The 18,396-nt window shown below is 39.9% G+C and overlaps 1 protein-coding gene across 1 annotated transcript in view; it reads right to left on the bottom strand.

Annotated features, from left to right (window-relative positions):
• LOC109418259 (probable ribonuclease ZC3H12C) overlaps window positions 1–13,010 on the bottom strand; it is a 112,107-nt gene extending 99,097 nt beyond the window's left edge. The window contains exon 1 of the mRNA XM_019692418.3: window positions 12,392–13,010. Within this exon, the coding sequence (XP_019547963.3) occupies window positions 12,392–12,736 (345 nt within the window). The 5' untranslated portion in view covers window positions 12,737–13,010. The remainder of the gene's footprint in view (window positions 1–12,391) is intronic.
• Between the last annotated feature and the right edge of the window lie 5,386 nt (window positions 13,011–18,396).

Below are 18,396 nucleotides of genomic sequence, written 5' to 3'. Positions count from 1 at the left end.
GTTAGCGTCGGTCGCTGACGACAGAAATAAAAACCGTATCCCGGAACTGGACTCAAAGAGTTTTCGAGTTGCCGCGCCGACGACCGCGTGCGTTGCCGAAATGAAAGCCATTTGTATACTTATAAAACACACTACTGCATGCATGCATGGCGCATGCGGATCTTCTGCTGCGTTGCAGTAGTGGAGACCGCGCCCGCCGCCCGCGTTCTCCCACGTGTACCTTTGCGCAATGGTTCAGAAAGACAATTCACAAGATAATAATAGGGGTATTCACTAAACAGATTAAATTGCTGCGTAAGCCATGATTTTCTGCTTATTTGAAATGTTTCATGATTTTGCGTATGAAATAATCGAAGATTGCCTTGTTGATCGCGACGTTTAACCAGTTTAATCAGTTTACGCTGTTAAGTGAATCCCCCTAATATACTTTTTGAATAAGCAACACGCAACAACAATATTCGGACATATGAATGAAAAATACCAAGTATTACTTGAAGAATCTACAGAGTTTCCAACCCAACACTATTGGTATGAATAAAAAGCTTTGCAGGGCTGCAGGGCTTGATATTTACGAAGCTTTTACTGCAAGCCTATTGTAGTACAGAGTTTATCGAACAAAAATCTTTTTGCGTAATGCTGAGAATCTTTTACTGTATTCTTGTGTAGTTCCGCAAAGAAGTTGTAGAATCCTCTAAATCAAGCAGTTGTTTCCGGCAATATGAGATGCTATATGGGGGAGGGGTATTCATATCCATCCCGAAAAGATTTCCAGGTATTCTTGCTGGAATCTCTCTATCGATTCCTCTAGCACTTCTTTCCTGAATTCCGACCGAGATACTATTTGGAATTTTTATGTGAGCTTCTGTGAGAGGCCTTCCTCAGAATTTTTCCTGGAGATTTTCACGGGATATCTCCGAGTGAAAAGTGTCTACCTGGATGTTTCTCAAAGATTATTTTGGTCTACTGGATTTCTCCACCAGAAGTTTATCATGGGATATCTCCAGGAGCTCCTCTGTCAATTACTTACAGATGATTTCCCAAGAATTACATTGTTTTCTAGTTTCTACAGGAGTTCTACAGTTCCATGGAGTTTCTCTTAAGATTGCATTCAGAGGGTTTCCCGAAATTTGATCTAAGGGTCGACCCGAGATATCTATAGCAGATCACTACGGGATCTCTCTAACATTTACTCCCGGAGTTTGTCATGATTTACCACGAGTTTATATAAGGAGTTTTTTCACGAGCTTCTCCCAGGTGTTCCTCACGAGATTTCTACAAGAGTTCCACAGATTCTCGCGGAATTTCAAACGGACTTTCTACGAATATTACTTTTGGCATTTCTTTCTCTAGTCAGTCCTTTCAAGATTTTACGCTGAGCTTATCACGGGATGCTCCTAGAGTCCCTTCCGAAATTTCTGACGGGGCTCCTTCAGAGATTTCTCCCGGAATTTCTCTTCGAGACCTTCTCGGGATCATACCTGATGTTTTATTCGAGAATACCTTTGAAATACCATTGGAGAAATGGGATGATTCCTTTCGGGACATCTCCTATGGAAAGATGATGTAATAAAAAAAAACCAATTGGAATCTCGATGGAATTCCATAAAGAATTTCGGAAGAAATTCTGGAAGGAATTCCGAACAAAATGCTGTAAGAAATGTATGGTAGGTACTCTAGAAATAATCTTGAAGACAGACCACCAAAAATTCGCCAAGGAATTGCGAAAGTTTTTGCCTGATCCTTGGGAGAGCTCTGGAATAAATAATTGGGAACTATCCCCGAAAAAAATCTCGTGAAAGTAAAAAATCATTGGATCGGTCAAACTCTTTCTCGCTCTGGTACGCTAAGGTTCCCAATGCGAGAACGTTGGCATGAGTCTAGAAAAGGCCAGTTTGATTTAGATCCAAGTGTACTTAGAAGGCATTTATTTCTCACTCTGGTACGCTAAGGTTCCGAATGCGAAAAACGTTAGCATGAGTCTTTTTTTTTCCTTCTAAACCATAGGGGGATAATCTGCACACAGACACCCTAATATCAAGGATAGGGTAGTGTGTGGCTGAGGCCGTCTTCTACAACAATAGTAAAAGCAAGGACTACTCTCTCCTCGTATCCACTAAACACATGCCTATGGTCGCCAAACCCTACGTCTCTCCGGAACCACCAAGAAGGAATTGTTTCAGAGAGGGGCTAGTGCACATCACACCCTCAAGGTTAGCTGCATAGCCTAGCAGTAACGAACATCGATGACTCGCTCTGGAGATTCCATCACGGTAACGTGCTGGCGCTTAGCCAGTTTCCCGAGTGGTCTTCGCCACTCCCTTTGTCCTCGGAAGGCGGGCAGGGTCAACCCCGCCCGCACCCAACTGCTTTGCAGACATCAAGAACTCATGCCCACGTGCAACCCGATCTGACCTGCCCGCAAAGGAAGGGTATCACTACCCTTCAGGCCCTATCAGATGCACCCGAAGGTTGCAGACAGCAGGATCTCACCTACCCCGACCCTTGCCGGGGACCCCTTTCCAATCGCGGGCTCGGATCCAACCCAGTAGGCCGACGCCACGACAGCACCGCTACCGGGACTTCCTCTCCGCAGCCACTTAATCGTTGTAAGGGTCGATCTCGACCGCAGGGCACCGGTATGACCTACGAAGCCGACTTCGAACCCCTGGACCACCTCTTGTACTGCATCTGGACTAGCCATTCTCCGAGTCCACGCGTCACCTTCTTTGTAGCCCCCAGACGATATGGGTGATGACACGAACAAAACGTGTTCCGCCGTTTCCTCTAACTAAAACCATTGCACACTGGGCAGCTTATCGTCGATCATCACGCCCAAGTGTTTGACGGAGCGCTTTGACAGGATAGTACACTCTCCTACACTGATCTCCGTCTGCTGCTCCGACTTCCGGTTGTTAACAACCGTCACCTTTGTCTTGTGGTGAGCCAGCTCCAGTATCCTGGACCGCATCCACGCCTCCACAACCTTGATCGAGTGGTCGGTAGTCAACTTCACCTCCTCGATCGTTTCACCGTAGACTTCGAGCGTAATGTCGTCGGCAAATCCGAAAATCTCCACTCCCACTGGGTACTCTAACCTCAACACCTCGTCGTACATGACATTCCATAACACCGGACCCAGGATGGAACCTTGCGGGACTCCTGAGGTTATGTGAAAGCACTTCCGACCCACCTCCGTGTCGTAGACTAGTACACGATTCTGAAAGTAACTCTCGAGAATCTTATACAGGTACTCCGGTATCCCCAGACGCAAGAGCGCATCGGCAATAGCAGACCAGCTGGCGCTATTAAACGCATTCCTTACATCCAGAGTCACTACCGCGCAGAAGTGAATTCCCCTCCTCTTACGCTTGAGTGCTTTCTCGGCGGTTTTTGTAACCGACGAGCATGGATGGGAACACTCACTTGCAAAGAGTTACACTCACTTGCTATTTTCTCAGCTCAGAAGCGTGCAATCAAGAAACGATGTATGGCCGACTTTTGCATTATGGTTTTGTCTAAAAGTTTGCCAAATAGAGTAGGGGTCGCATATGCACACCAAAGTCGTGACAAAGCAGTAAAAGCGACTCTCCACGAGGTGAGTGGAATTTACATTCACCTTGTGGAGAGTTGCCTTCGCAGCTCCTTCACAACTTCGGTATACGTGTGCGACCCCTACTCTGTTTGACAAACTTTTAGACAAAACCATAACGCAAAAGTCGTCCATACATCGTTTCTTGATTGCTTGCGTCTGAGCTGAGAAAATAGCAAGTGAGTGTAAATCTTTACAAGTGAGTGTCCCCATCCTTGCCGACAAGATAGCGTCTACGGTGGACCTCCCCTTCCGTACTGGTTGCTCGAAAGACCATTTTCGCCCTCGGTGAACCTCAACATTCTATTGAGGATGATCTTTTCGAGCACCTTTCCCGCCGTGTCGATCAAGCATATTGGTCTATATGCCGACGGGTCTCCGGGTGGTTTCCCCGCCTTTGGCAATAGTACCAGGCTCTGCCTCTTCCAAGCTTCTGGGAAAACTTCCTCGTCCAGGCATTTCTGCATAGCAGACCTGAACATCTCGGGAGCCTCTGCAATAGCTACTTTCAAGGCCAGGTTCGGAACTCCGTCCGGACCTGGGGCCTTACCTGAAACGAGGCCAGTCAATACGTAGCTCGATATGGGGCCAAAACGGACCAGCTGCTGATTGGTTGATTTCATGCTATTAAAAAAAAGCAAAAACCATCCAACCGTTCCCGACCGCTTGTGCACAGTGTTGTCAAAAGCGATTGTAAATACGGTCCGCATACATTTTCATTATGATAAAAGTGCATTATAATAATGAAAGAGAAATAATTTCCCATTCGTAATAATTAATTAAATGTATTGAGAATTTTACAAAAAAAAAGAATCAACATTCAATAACTGTTATTATGGAGATTGTTTCCACTGCTCGGGAGGGTGCTTTACCAGTTCAATCCTACTCAAAATGAAGGATTGGAGCGTGGTTTGTTTTGTTCATTATTTTTTGTATTTTTGTTAGAATTGAGCACTTATAATAACACCAAAAGAAGGAAATGAATCGGTGCCTTCTCGCTTGCTTTCGATGATGAATTTGGGAGTGGTCCTATTTTGAACAATTTGACCTTCTGAAGCTTCTTCTTGAAGCTGATCCTACAAAAATATTTAGCTCAAATCAAAACTGAAGACGTTTCTTCTTGTCAAAATGTAGGCCTAATCTTTCACCAGGAAGCAGAGTTACAGCATCTCAACGGTGAATATTTTGTTTGAAAATCATGATACGTGATTAATTTTGAAGAAAATCTAGCTTTAGCGTTATGGTATTTATTTTTTTTTCAAAGAATTATGTTTACAAATATCATTTAGAACTAATCCTTCATTAGTTTTGATTTACGAACACGCTATGGACAATCAATTATGGAAGTTAACTCCCTTTGCCCGTCCCCCTAAACTCATGACAAAATTTATGGGCACTTCTCATTTATGTTTCATACGTAAAAAACTTTGATCTTGAAGCAACATAAAATGTTTGGCAACACTAGCCCGAACGACGATCGAAGCGAAACGTAAATAAACAACAAACATTTTGGAAGAAAAGAAGATTAATAAGAAGCCAGTTGTCCGGTCTCGTCTCAGGCCTTACCTACGCTAAGGGACTTAGCTATCCCCGCAAGTTCCACATCGGTGACCCTCTCCTCATCGCCAGCCCCAGTCCCTGGCTGTCCTACGAAAGGAGACCAAGGACTAGGATCATGACGCGGAAAAAGTCCTCCAATGATCCCCTCAAACATCTCTGGAGATTGCTCCTATAAGGGCTGTTTGCAGTTCTGAAGGAATTTCTCAGCCTATCTTGATGCATGGGAAATTCCTTGCCTGAATCGCTCAAGAAACCGCTTTTTCTTCAATCACAGTACGCAGTTGCGAAAAAATGACAGTTCAAATGGCGGTGACCGTAGAAAATTTCTGCCAGGAATCGCTTAAGGAGTTTCTTGAGCTATTCCTTTTGAACTCGAAACTGGGCTATAGGAGCCATCAGTGAGTCTAGAAAGGCCTAAGTGCTACTACACACGATTTTAGACGAGTCCCCATCGAACCTTTTCTCACTCTGGTAAGCTAAGATTCCGAATGCGAGAACGTTGGCATGAGTCTAGAAAGGCCTAAATCCTATCACACACGATTTGAACGTTCGATTTTAACTATGCTCCTTCTTGAACCTCCTACCCTGAGTGAGTAGAATCGGTGTTCGAAAGTAAGCCGTTCCGTCTAGTCTGTTGGTTGGCACACATGGAATGTAATACCGTATTCCTTCGCAACGGTACCATGAAACGATTGTGGGTTACGTTCGTCATCCTGATCATCGTCGATTCATCATCGCGTTAGCTGTGGATAAGAGTGCTGCTGGATTCTGTAAGTATTTGGTCTAGCCCACCGCAAGAGGAACACACCCCAACCGTGCTGTCAATTGGAAGATTGTGCCCGACACCAACAGAGGCTCTCCCATCAACTTATCACGGAATTTCTCCAATATTCATTCCTTGAGTTTCCAACAAAGGTTATACAGTGTATCAAACAATTGTCCGTACAGCAATTTTTTGGTCAAAATAATTTTTCATTCAATTGATCATAGTTTTTTTATACATCAATCAAATACACTGAAATTTGGAACAATCATGCACCATATATCAAAGTTCCATTGGTAAAATTTTGAGCGAGATCGAATAAGTTTTCTGAAAATTATAGAGCTTTTAGTAAAACTTTTAAATTTTTTGAACACATTTTTAAAACATTATATCTCAATATGTACTCGATGAAACTTTTTTATTTTTTTCTGTGATACAGCTTATACCTAATGCTTTCATATACAGCTTCGTTTAAAGTTTTATATTCACTACAAAAAATATGAAAAATCTGTATATGTTCAGAGTGTCATTAGGAAATTTATCATATTTTGATCAATAAAAGTGCCAAGTGTTTTCAACGTTTTTATTTTCTCCTAATGTAATATTTTTATACAGGACCTTCTAAACTACATATGAAGAGTAGGTCCTATGTATTTTTCGTTCAGTTAATGCACTTTTATTGGTGGAAAACGTTTGGCAGATAATATGTGCAAAATATGGTAAATTTTTAAACATCGTCAACTACACAAGCACATTTTTCATATTTTTTTGTAGTGAGTATAAAACCTCAAATGCAGCTGCATATGAAAGCCTTAGGTATCAGCTGTAACACAAAAAAAATGAAAAAGTTTCATCGAGTACATACTGAGATATAATGTTTTAAAAATGTGTTCAAAAATCTTATAAGTTTTTCTAAAAGTTCTACAACTTTTAGAAAACTTATTCGATCTTGCTCAAAATTTTACCTATGGAGTTTTAATATATGATTCATGATTGGTCAAAATTTCAACGTTTTTGATTAACGTATAAAAAAGTTATGAACATTTGAATGAAAAATTATTTTGGCCAAAAAATTGCTGTACGGACAATTGTTTGATACACTGTACAAGGAAGTCTCCGAAGTCTCTGCAAGAGTTCCAGAGTTCTTCGCGGAAATTATATCGGAGTTTCTAACGAGGATTGCTTCAGAATTTTCTCCTGGGAATTGGATGTGTCAAATATCGTTCTTTTCGGGATTTTTCCAGAGCCTCTAACGTTATTTGTCGGAGATTTCTCCAGGCATTTCCATTTGAATTATTGTGGGGTTTTCACCAAGTGTTTCTTTCTAGATATGTCCTGTGAAAACATCCAGAATTACATGTGAAAAATTAAAGGATTCTTTCGGGATTTCCCCTGAGAAATAAGAATCTCCGTTGGAATTTCAAATGTTGGGGCAATTTTTATGTAATTCTTGAAGGATTTTTTTTAGATGAATTGCAGGAGCTATCCCGGAAATAATCTTTTAAAAATCCGTGAACACCCCGGGATGAATTAAAGAAGGGAAGATGGACCAGGAAGGATCTCAGGAGACCTTCAAGGAGTAATCCTGAATATAATTTCGAGGGAAATTTATAAAGGAATTTGGAAACTTATGTTAGATAAATTTGTGAGCACATCACTGACCGAAACCCTGGTGCAAATCTTAAATGATTCTTGAGATCGCAGACTTTCTTCAGGAGGAATTTTGAAAGAAATTTCAAAATAAAAATTGGGAAAGCCCCGAATTAATCTTGAGGGAAGTTCCCGGAAGAATCCCAGAAGGAATTTCGTAACATTTTTGAACTCGGTCATTTTGGAATGAATCTGCTTCTTGGACCATTGTGTAGTGTTGGGCGGGCGCGTATCCGCGAAATATCCAACTCGGGTTATGACATGTTGAACCAGTTACCCCCTCGTTTAGCATCCCGAATCGGACGGAGACGTAAGTTCCCTCAAAATGAGCCACCACGGCCAATGAACGAAAGATGATCATAATTCATAAATGAGCACGACCCTCGCGGTAGCCGGTGGACTTCACGCGAATGCTTCACCGTCGCCGCACCGATTGTTGTCTGTGGGGGCTCATCCGTATGCGTACCTACATATATGCATGTCATGTAGGTAAACCCAATGGAGACCAGTTAATGAATGACGCGGACACAGTTGACAAATAATATCGCGTATGGGTCGATACCTGGCTGGCTACATAATCAACGACGAATGGGGCGCACGATGCGGAACCTTCCAAGCCAGCCAGCGGGCCGGATGTGAAAGAGAAATTTAAAGATATATGTGCAGTGGGAGAAGGGATGGGGAAGACCCTACGCGATGAAATTTTGTGTGATGAGTTCGATGCACATTGGAATGACTGAGGGAAAACTGTGATGTAATTTAATTGCCTTTATCAATAAAATTTGTAATCTGTAACATTCAATCAATGAGTTCGATAGTATAAGTTAGATTACTTTAACGTCTTTATCTTAAGGGAATGTCAAGTTTAGATTAAAAATTTTAAAGTTAATTGTGCAACGAGTTGCAAAATACGATGGGCTTGGTGGTCTAGTGGCTACCACTTTTGATTCGTATGCAGAAGGTCCTGGGTTCAATCCCTGGCCCATCCCCTTCTTTTTACTTTGTATCTTACTATGTAATTTCTCCCTCCTAATTTCAAAATGCCTTCCGCACATTGTTGGCAGTAGTACACATCTTGCATTACTTAACATAGGCAACAACCCAATCTTCATTGTATCTGCTGGAGCGGAAGTGTTAGACATATCGCTTTGCTCTAGTAGAATTAGTCACGAGCTTACCAATTGGCATGTGTCAGAAGAAGAATCTTTATATGACCATCGCAACATCATTTCAAAACTGGATCGTGCGTCGTATGAAGAAGCAAAGAGTTTCAGACCTATCAGTTTGATTTCTTTTCTTCTGAAATGCTTAGAACGCATTGTGGATCATCACATCCGTGATGTTCATCTGGCCAACGTGCCTCTTCATGTGAACCAACATGCCTACCAATCTGGTAAGTCCTACTGTGACTCTTTTGCACAAAGTTGTTTACGATATCGAGGGTGCCTTTGACAACGTGCCTTTCGATGCCATATTGGAAGCCGCACGGAATCATGGTATATCTCCAATGATTTTCAACTGGATTCACCAAATGCTCAAAAACCGACATCTCTTCTCGACATTGCGGCGATTAGGAAATTGAGTGTTTGTGGATGCCCCCAAGGGGGAGTCTTATCACCACTTTTGTGGAATCTCGTAGCAGATACGCTATTGAGGCAACTCAATAATAGCGGTTTTTCTACTTATGGTTTTGCCGACGACTACCGAACATTGTTAGTGTGTTAGTGTGTATGTGCATCAGCACCCTTTTCGACCTGATGCAAAGTGCCCTTCAGGTAGTTGAGGGTTGGTGTCGCCAATATGGCCTTTCGGTTTCCGAGTAAAACATCTATTGTTCTTTTCATGGAAAGACGAAACCGTAATGGCGTTCGATCTTTGCGTCTCTTTGATTCTGGAATCGATGTGACCGAACAGATAAAGTACGTTGGAGTCATTCTTAATGCCAAGCTTTCCTGGACATCTCATATTAAATTCAGAATCAAAAAAGCTTGTATGGCCTTCGAGAAATGCCGGCAATCCTTTGGTACAACTTGAGGTCTAAAACCCAAGTATATCAAATGAATTTACACAACTGTTGTTCGGCCAATATTGGCCTATGGATGACTTGTGTGGTGGCAAAAGGGCGAAGTGAGAAAGATACAATCAAAATTAGGCCATCTCCAAAGGATGTGCTTAATGGCGATGTCTGGAGCGCTCAAAGTTCTCTTTGACATTGTCCCATTACACATTCATCTCAAACAAGAAGCCCTTTCTTGCACTACGGGTACTCGGTCTACTAGAGGAAACTCCTGTGAACCGCACATTAACACACACCTCGTTGTTTTCATTTTTGGTGAATTGGGATTTTCAATTTTGGTGAATTGGGACAAAGTTGTCCTTGCTCCAAGTGATCTTACAGTTGCTTGTAATTTTCCATATAGGACATTTTCCACGAAATTCCCTTCTCGGGAAGAGTGGATATCTGGATATCTGGAAAGAAGTATTTCAGATGGCATCGTATGTTACACTGATGGCTCCCTTCTCGAAGGTCGAGCTGTTGGTGTTTATTCTCGTGCGCTAAGGCTGTATCAGTCTTACTCACTTGGTAGACACTGCACCGTTTTTCAGGCCGAAATCTTTGCGCTTATGTGCGGAGTTACAATTAGCACTTCAGCAGTACGTAAAGGACAAAGTGTTCAGATAGCCAGGCTGCTATTAAAGCACTTGCGTCGGCCAACTCCAGGTCGAAGATAGTTATCGCTTGTCGAACTCAAATCGAGGAGCTGAATTCAGCAAACGCTGTTCACCTTGTATGGGTACCTGGCCATTCTTCCATCACTACAAATGAATTGGCTGATGAGTTAGCTCGCACTAGACTTTGTTGGACCTGAGCCAGCTATTCCGGTATCGAAATGTTGAAATAAGCTTCAGATTGATACTTGGGTTCCTACTCAATACAAACAATACTGGAATAGTCAGTCGTCAAACAAAATTGTAATGCACAGACTTGGTACAGACCCATCTTCAATAGTAGCATTTACTGGCCACTGCCGAGCCAGCTATCACATAGCAAACATTCCGAAAAGGTCCACTTGCTCCGTGAAATTGAGTAAATAAAGATCTGCTACACTTTTCATTATATGCATAATATGTATATGGAACGCAAATGTGACCTTCAAAAAATGTAAACTGATATTCATCAAATGTATGAATAATAAAACCTTTTTCCATGAAAGCTCAATAAATTAATCTTCGTGGCTCTCACGCTTGACCTTTTCTTTTTGTCATTCCAGCGCTGATATAAGTATAAATTATTTTATCCGTATGGATTCTAAATAGACAATGCCTTATTCCGCAGAATATCAACCTGTAATGTGGCTTAGTTGATTAGAGCGACAGTCAAGCGAAAACCGGAAACTTGGGTTCGAATCTAGCAGGCACGCTTTTTTACCCTAGTTGATAACTCAACTTATCATTCAATTGACAATATAGTCCAATTACAAGCTTTTCAGAACCATTTGAATGATGTTTAATGTTTTTCCATGTTTTTTTTTCAATCTTGATATCAGTTATCAAACTATCTCTGTTTGGAATCGTGCAGTACGAACTTTTGAGGGTTATGGTCCTGCTCGAGAGAATGCTAGAATTACCTATTCATACCAAACGATCGAAAAATATTACCACTTTCACTCCGTAGAAGTTTTCCATTTTTCAATTTTTTAATTAAAAAATTAAATAGAAATATATAGTTTTGAATTCAGTCAATCAGTGTCGTTATCGCGTTCTTTTCAAATAAGATTAATTTGAGAGCATAGGATTACTAATAGTACCGTGACCATACTAAAGTTTATGTAAAGAAACATGTATTTTCTTACCCTTTATTTACTGAAATGACTCCACAAATTTTGCATTTCTTGTAACTATCTATTTTATAGAATTTCTACTTGCTTTCTACTTATAGAACTGATCAGTAGATTTAGCCACCCTGCTAAATCCCAGTCTCGCCTCAAACTGGTACGGTTGAGTTTAATCGCAAGCGAGTCAGAAATCAAGCATAGTTTTTCGAAATGACGGATCTAGCGTTGCCACTGGCTTAAGAAAATTGACAGGGATGATTCACAAACATTTTTTCTAAACCAGTTTTTAAAAATCTGGATTTTGTAGAATGTTTCCTCTCATCGATAAGATTGATCATTGATTTTGATAACAAGATACGTCTGAGTTATGATACAGATAACTACGCAATTTTTGTGATGTTGGCGTATCCGTGTTTCTAAATTTGTGGCTATGAACGCAATTTATTTACTTCATGAATCTATCAGCAATGTTACAAATCTCGCGCTCAGTATCATACGGACGTATCTACAATGATCGATTTTCTCTTCGGCTAATAACTTGGCCTGCAAATCAATTTTGATTGTTTTTGTTGTTTTTGATGCTAGTCCTAGTCGTCCTCCATCGAAATACAACGAGACATCATCCGAATATTGGTCGTATTTTCCGGAATAATCCGAAGAGAAAATCGACGAAAAGAAGTCGATCATTGTAGATAGGCCTGTATGATACTAAACGCGAGAAATATAAAGAAATAGATAGGTACGTCGTTATAAAAAATGTATACACACAGCTGACAATTCAACTTTGTTTTCTTTGCGAGTTTCGTCCGATTGGAAAATTAGGATTGAAATAACCAAAAGCGAAAACTTGTTTTCACCGAGAGCGGCGGAATCGAGCATTAATCTGTCCGATCCGTGCTAAAACCGGACTCATTGACATATCAAATTTTGGTTTTCATTGTATGAATCTTAAGAAGTTTATCTAATTGTCGCTACTTAAACTACACTTCTCACCTGTATTTGGTTGATTAGATCACCAGACATCGTCACTACACCCACAGCGCTCCGCGTCACTGGCACTGCTATGTCACCCGTGTGCAACTCGTTCACACCAGCAGCGTCAACAACACTTCCGGATTGATCACCACTGGAAACCTGAAACGTCGCATACGAACCGCCCAACTCTTCGACGGAGCTCAGCTCCGGACCCAATCGCACACCGAACAGGGCGGACAGCTTCTCCGCGATCTGACCCCGACTCGCGAGACACTTTCGACGGATTCGCACGGTGGCCACCACCCCTCCACCCCCGGTAACACTCGCGAATGGAACATTACCTCCGAGATTGGCATGCTCCATAGCCGTCGTCGTCGCGTACACTTCTCTTCTGGATTTCGACTGCTGCTTTTGCCCGTCGCACTCAGTAGAAACCACTGGCCATAATAAGCGCAATTACAATCACCGATTTCTCGAATAACTACGCCGGATTCCGTATCGAGCAGGCTAAAACACCATTGTTATTTCCCGCAAACTAAGGTGTAATAAATACTATTTTTATCGAACTATTTGCGACGAAAATAATATTTTCGCACTCGCACTCGCAACAATCACAAACACTTTCTGACAGCTGAAGGCAAACTTTCCGAAAGGACGTAAGGAATAATTATTTTTGATTCGTTTTTTTTATGTGCATAGATATTTAAAAAAAAAAACAAGTATCAGTTTCTATAGAACAAAACTACGAAACTCAGTTGAATAGTTCAATATTTCCTGATCTAGGCTATTTATAAAACAGCTGAACCAGCCAGGGATTCAGAGCAAAGCGCAAAATGTTATTCAGGACCAATTGAAATGTGCAGCTCGATGTTTTGCTTTGACGACTTCGACAGTCATCGATCCTGCACAAGATTTTAGATGAGGGAGGTTACCACAAATATGACGTCATATTTTGACAGCATGCACGGAAAAACTTGAATTGGGTTTTAAAAGTTGTTAAAAATTAAAAAATTGCCCGAATAAAAAATACAGTAGAAAAACCGAATGTTGTATTGTAACAGTACTATTTAGAACCATATTGTTACAATAAACACCACTGTAAAAATAAAAAATACAAAAACAATACGATGTAATGTTAGACACCATACAGTGAATTGTAAATGAGATTTTTACAATATACTATACGGGTTGTTAAGTATCGTAACAATATAAAAAAATATTTTTCTCCATACACTCAGCGAAAAAAACTAGCGAAATTCATCGAAATACCTTATGAAAATTTGCTATAACTAATTCTTATGGATGACATAAGAATACCTTATGAAAATTTATCGTGCTTGCTATGACAAATTTCATAAGATAAACTTATGAAAAGAACAAAAAAATCTTAAAATGATGCAGACTGGATTCGATCCATGAACGTCGGGATCACCGAGCCCGTGTTTTATCCACACGGCTACCGATGCTTGAGAATTCTATGTTGCTAAACATGAATAAAAGCCAAGCTGTGAGACGATTTTACGTCATAGAGTGACCTTATGAAATTCATCCGAATCATTATGAAATATTTAAAGGCCGTTTCATAAGTTGGGCCTTATGGAAATCTTAAGGTTATTTGGCTGAGTGTATATATTTTTTTACAAAACCATACATTTTATTGTAAATGAATTGTTCGAAATACTGATACGTGGGCTTTAATATACCGTACATTGTATGGTACACGTATGGTTTCAAACAATAAAATGTACCGTAAATATATTGTTTTTAATTGTAATTTCACTACTGGTTATAAATTTAATCATGGTTTTGGAATGGTTCTCTTTTGTTATGTTGTATTGTTTTACATTAGATAAACCATATAATGTTATATTATCTCGTCATGTTCCTTCGATAATGGCACTTCTAGCCAAACTAACCTAAACTCGTCTAAGTCTGAGTAGCCTCTGATTGCATTAACAGTTGAAGCTTAAGCTCCCATGTCCCACCAGCCAGATAACCGGGTTTTGCAAACTAAGCATTATTTGTGGCAACACTTTGAGCGGCATGATGGAACTATGCCTAGCGCGCTAAGTGTTATTAGACCACTAATGTAGTTGCATGAAGTGGGTGACGAGGTACATAAGTATCATTACCACCGTGCTTAACCATTATTGCAATATTGAGGCTCCAATTTGACTGAACTATGAAATGTGTACATAACAACTCATGAGAAAACTGTCAAGTTCGATTCAACTATAAGTTAGGTTAAAAAGAGAAGACGAAGTCGTTTCATTGTCCAGTCCAGTCCTTATGTTAAAAATGTCAAAGATAAATCGCATTTAATTCGGTTGTTGTACAAGGCAATTTCACATGAGAGAAGAAGAGAAAGAATAGTGTTGAACTTATCAACTGATTTACGGTAATCTGGCCTGCGTCTTTCCGGGTTGACCTACATTCGTATTCCTCTCATCGCACTCTACATACCTAGCCCACCATATCTCTTGGATATGCAGTCCTTAGGACACCTGGTTTACCACTTTATTTAAACATTTTATTGACTTTAAATAGATGTTTCAACTTATTCACTTTTTTCTCTTTCATTTCCTTTGCAACAAAAATGTCACGGACATACACAAAACAAAGCACGGAAAAAATCATAAACTGAATAAAAAATTAAAAATGCACGGAAAAAGATTGTTTCGGAATAGTGAATGGTTCAAACGTAAGAAAAACAGTATAATATATTGTTACATAAAGATCGGATGTAAATATATAATAGCTACCAATGTGCAAAGCTTTTAGCGAACCATTCCATTACAATACACTATATTGTAGCTGGTACACTGTATGGTACAGGAATGGTTTTCACCAAATACCCTATGGTTAGTTTTTTTCCGGGTGCAACTGCATGCAAAAATTAAACGATGTCCAAATTGCCATATAATATACTACTTAGAAATGGCGCAACTCAACTTAGATTAGTGCATATTGTAGCTCTTAATAAGCTTAATGATGCGCAACAGAAAAAAAAATAATAGAGTTAAGAAACTATAGAGGACGAATGTCGCTGCTGTTCCCTTTGTTCTCGTTCGCAAACATGTCGCGTATTGTTCGTGAAGTTGAAAATCGGAATTTTTGACACGCGAAAATCGATGTTTCTCCTAAACCGTGTGTTGGACGTACGTCGGGCACAGTGCGCTGGGTAGAGGGCCAGGTCCGCTGTCCAGCGCACTACGTCCGACGTTAGCTTTCACGTACGGATTTTGAGAAAATTCGATTGTTGGGTGTGGGGAAACTTCTATCTATGGGTGTGGGGAAACTTCTATCTGTCACACTGCATAATTTTCGCTTTGACAATTATATCCCGACCTAACTCCGTCAGCAAAAGATGTTGCGGCAGCGACATTCTTCCTCTATAGCTTGTTAACTCTATTAAAAAAATAGATTCAAATTTACTTCGCAGCTGTATCTTCGCATGTGCTTTAAGGTGAAACGGGACGCCGTGTTATTTTTCCTATCTTGCCTCTCTTTCTAACAATTTGCCTCGCGATTTTGAAGATGGTAATCTCGAGTTCTATCGCACTGAAGCTGCTGAAAACCAATCAGCATATGCACTGCAAGTGAGCATACACAATGATAGGTTTTTGTTGCAAAATATGAAGTAGAATCTGAGATTACCATCTTAGTAGCCACAGAGCAATGGCGGGTATTTCCTCGACCGTCCCGTCCGCCCTTAATCGACGACTTCGATTTGGTGCTGCGACGATAATATTGTTCGTACAGTTGAAAATCGGAATTTTTTACGCGCGAAAATTCATTTTTCTCCTGAACCGTGCGTCGAACGTACGTCGGGCAAAATGCGCTGGATAGAGAACCAGGTCCGCTATCCAGCGCACTACTTCCGACGTTAGGTTTCATGTATGGATTTGTCGCGTGTGAGGAAACTTCGGGTTTCAACCGCGGCGACAATATTGACAATAGTCCACTGCACGAATTTGTGCCGGCCTGCTTAATCCCACAGAAAATTTGACGTTTGAGCGGTGCCGACACCGCAGGCCAGTTATAAATTCGTGCAGTAATCCATACTGCAGAATTTATAACTGAAAATTTTTGAAGAAATTGGATTGCATTTTAAACAAATTCAAGTAAAATCGTCAGAATTTCTATTAGTTTTTTACTTTGATAATATCTGCCAGAATCTCTGATCATAATTTGATACATGTCAAAGTAATCAAACTTATTTTATTGGTTTGTTGTGCAGTAGCCGCTACGAAGTCGTGTTCGAAATTCGACTGTGATATTAATTAATTTGGGCCGAGTGGTATGCAAGATCATATTTCATACTCTGGGATGTTGAAGGAACCCCAGCCCAAATAAGATCTGGTCCTACTGCTGGCTATATAATACATATAATAATATCACTCTGCTTAACACAAATCTCAGAAATAAATTTTGCAGAAAAAATAAGGAGTTTTTTTTTATTGAAAATGAATTCAAAGATAATGCTTCAAAATTTCTACTTTATTAATTTTTGTCCCGATTTTTTTCGCTAGGTTAGTATGGAATTTTGCCTGGGCTTCAGAAGAATTTGTCTCAAATAATCCTAACGAAAAAATATTACAGTCAGGTCTTTTTTTACGCGGTTTTCATTTACGCGGCCGCGTAAATGAAAACTCCATATAAAAAAAAATTTCATCGTCTTATTTTTGCATGATTCGTCGAGAAATGGTGAGACTTTTTTTACGCGGTTTTTTGAATTTTGAACTAAGTTTTTTTTACGCGGTACGTATCCCCCGCGTAAAAAAAAAACCTGACTGTACTGGGATAACATGGTAAGCTCCGTCAGGAATTGATTACCAATTGATTTTCCTGAACTGCAATCCTCTAAGAAATCTGTAAACGTTTTCATCGGAGCGAAATATCGCCAAAATGATGTCGGACATGCGTTAAATGTCTTAGCGAATGATACCATGAAAAAAATTACTTTTAGAAGATTGCTCCTGAAACATTTGAAGTATTTCCGGAATCTATCTTCCTCTTGCATTAAATATGTTTGGAAGTCTGTACAGAAGTTCCTCCAGAAAAAAAAATCCTCATGTTTTGTACAAAAATCGAAACAAATTCTGCTTTTTAAAATGCTGAAAGAAATGACCACGAGAATATAAAAGGTCATAGCTTGAATTCAACCCACTGAATCCACATTTTCACCATTTTAATAGAAATTGTGGCCTCTGGTGCTGCCATATAAATAATGTAGAACCGAAAATGGAAATATTGATAAAGATGATTAATAGTTATACTTCAGTAGAAAAAAATGTTGCTATTATTTGAAATTTCGGGAAATCCCGGGAATTCCGGAAAATTTATCCCGGGATTCGGGATTTTTTAGATCCCGGGATTTCCCGGGATTTTTGTCCCGGGAAATCCCGGGCAAGACCCTCTAGAGGTGATATCTTAAAGTAAAAAGACCTATTTTTTATCAATCCAACTATTTATTGATAACTTGTCAAAACACCACAAAAGCCATTCTAATAGTATTTATTTACCTTAATTAATGCCATATGCAAGATAGACAACGAAATAGACAGTATATTACCAGTTATAGTTTATTTTTTTCAGAAAGTACTTTATTTCACTTCATTCCATATATGTTACGTTGATTATGAATATTAAACTACAAGTAAAAAACAGCGATTATCAATGTTTGTTATTTAATTTATTTTTTTAGATTTCTACCGATCATTCATTCACAATCAATGAACGTCGTCCGTATTCCACAAATCACCCACCGTGGAGGTTGCACTTTTTTGCATTCACTAAGAAAAAAAAAATAAAACAAATCACGTTTCTTTCCTCCAGAAGAAATAAAAATTCAGTGTTATTTTCTAATTGAAATATGTACAAACTCAAGTGATTTAAACAAAAAAAAGTTATACTAAGCGTGTTGCATGACATAATCTTCCCTCAATTTCTCTAACGCAGGAAACTATCGTCACATTTCTTTCTCTAAACCACAGACAAGAAACACTAGAAAAGCAAAAAGG

This window comes from Aedes albopictus, chromosome 3, assembly GCF_035046485.1.
Source record: "Aedes albopictus strain Foshan chromosome 3, AalbF5, whole genome shotgun sequence".
Lineage (NCBI taxonomy): Eukaryota > Metazoa > Arthropoda > Insecta > Diptera > Culicidae > Aedes > Aedes albopictus.
The sequence above is the reverse complement of the archived record's forward strand: the minus strand, read 5'-3'. Positions and strand labels throughout refer to the sequence as shown.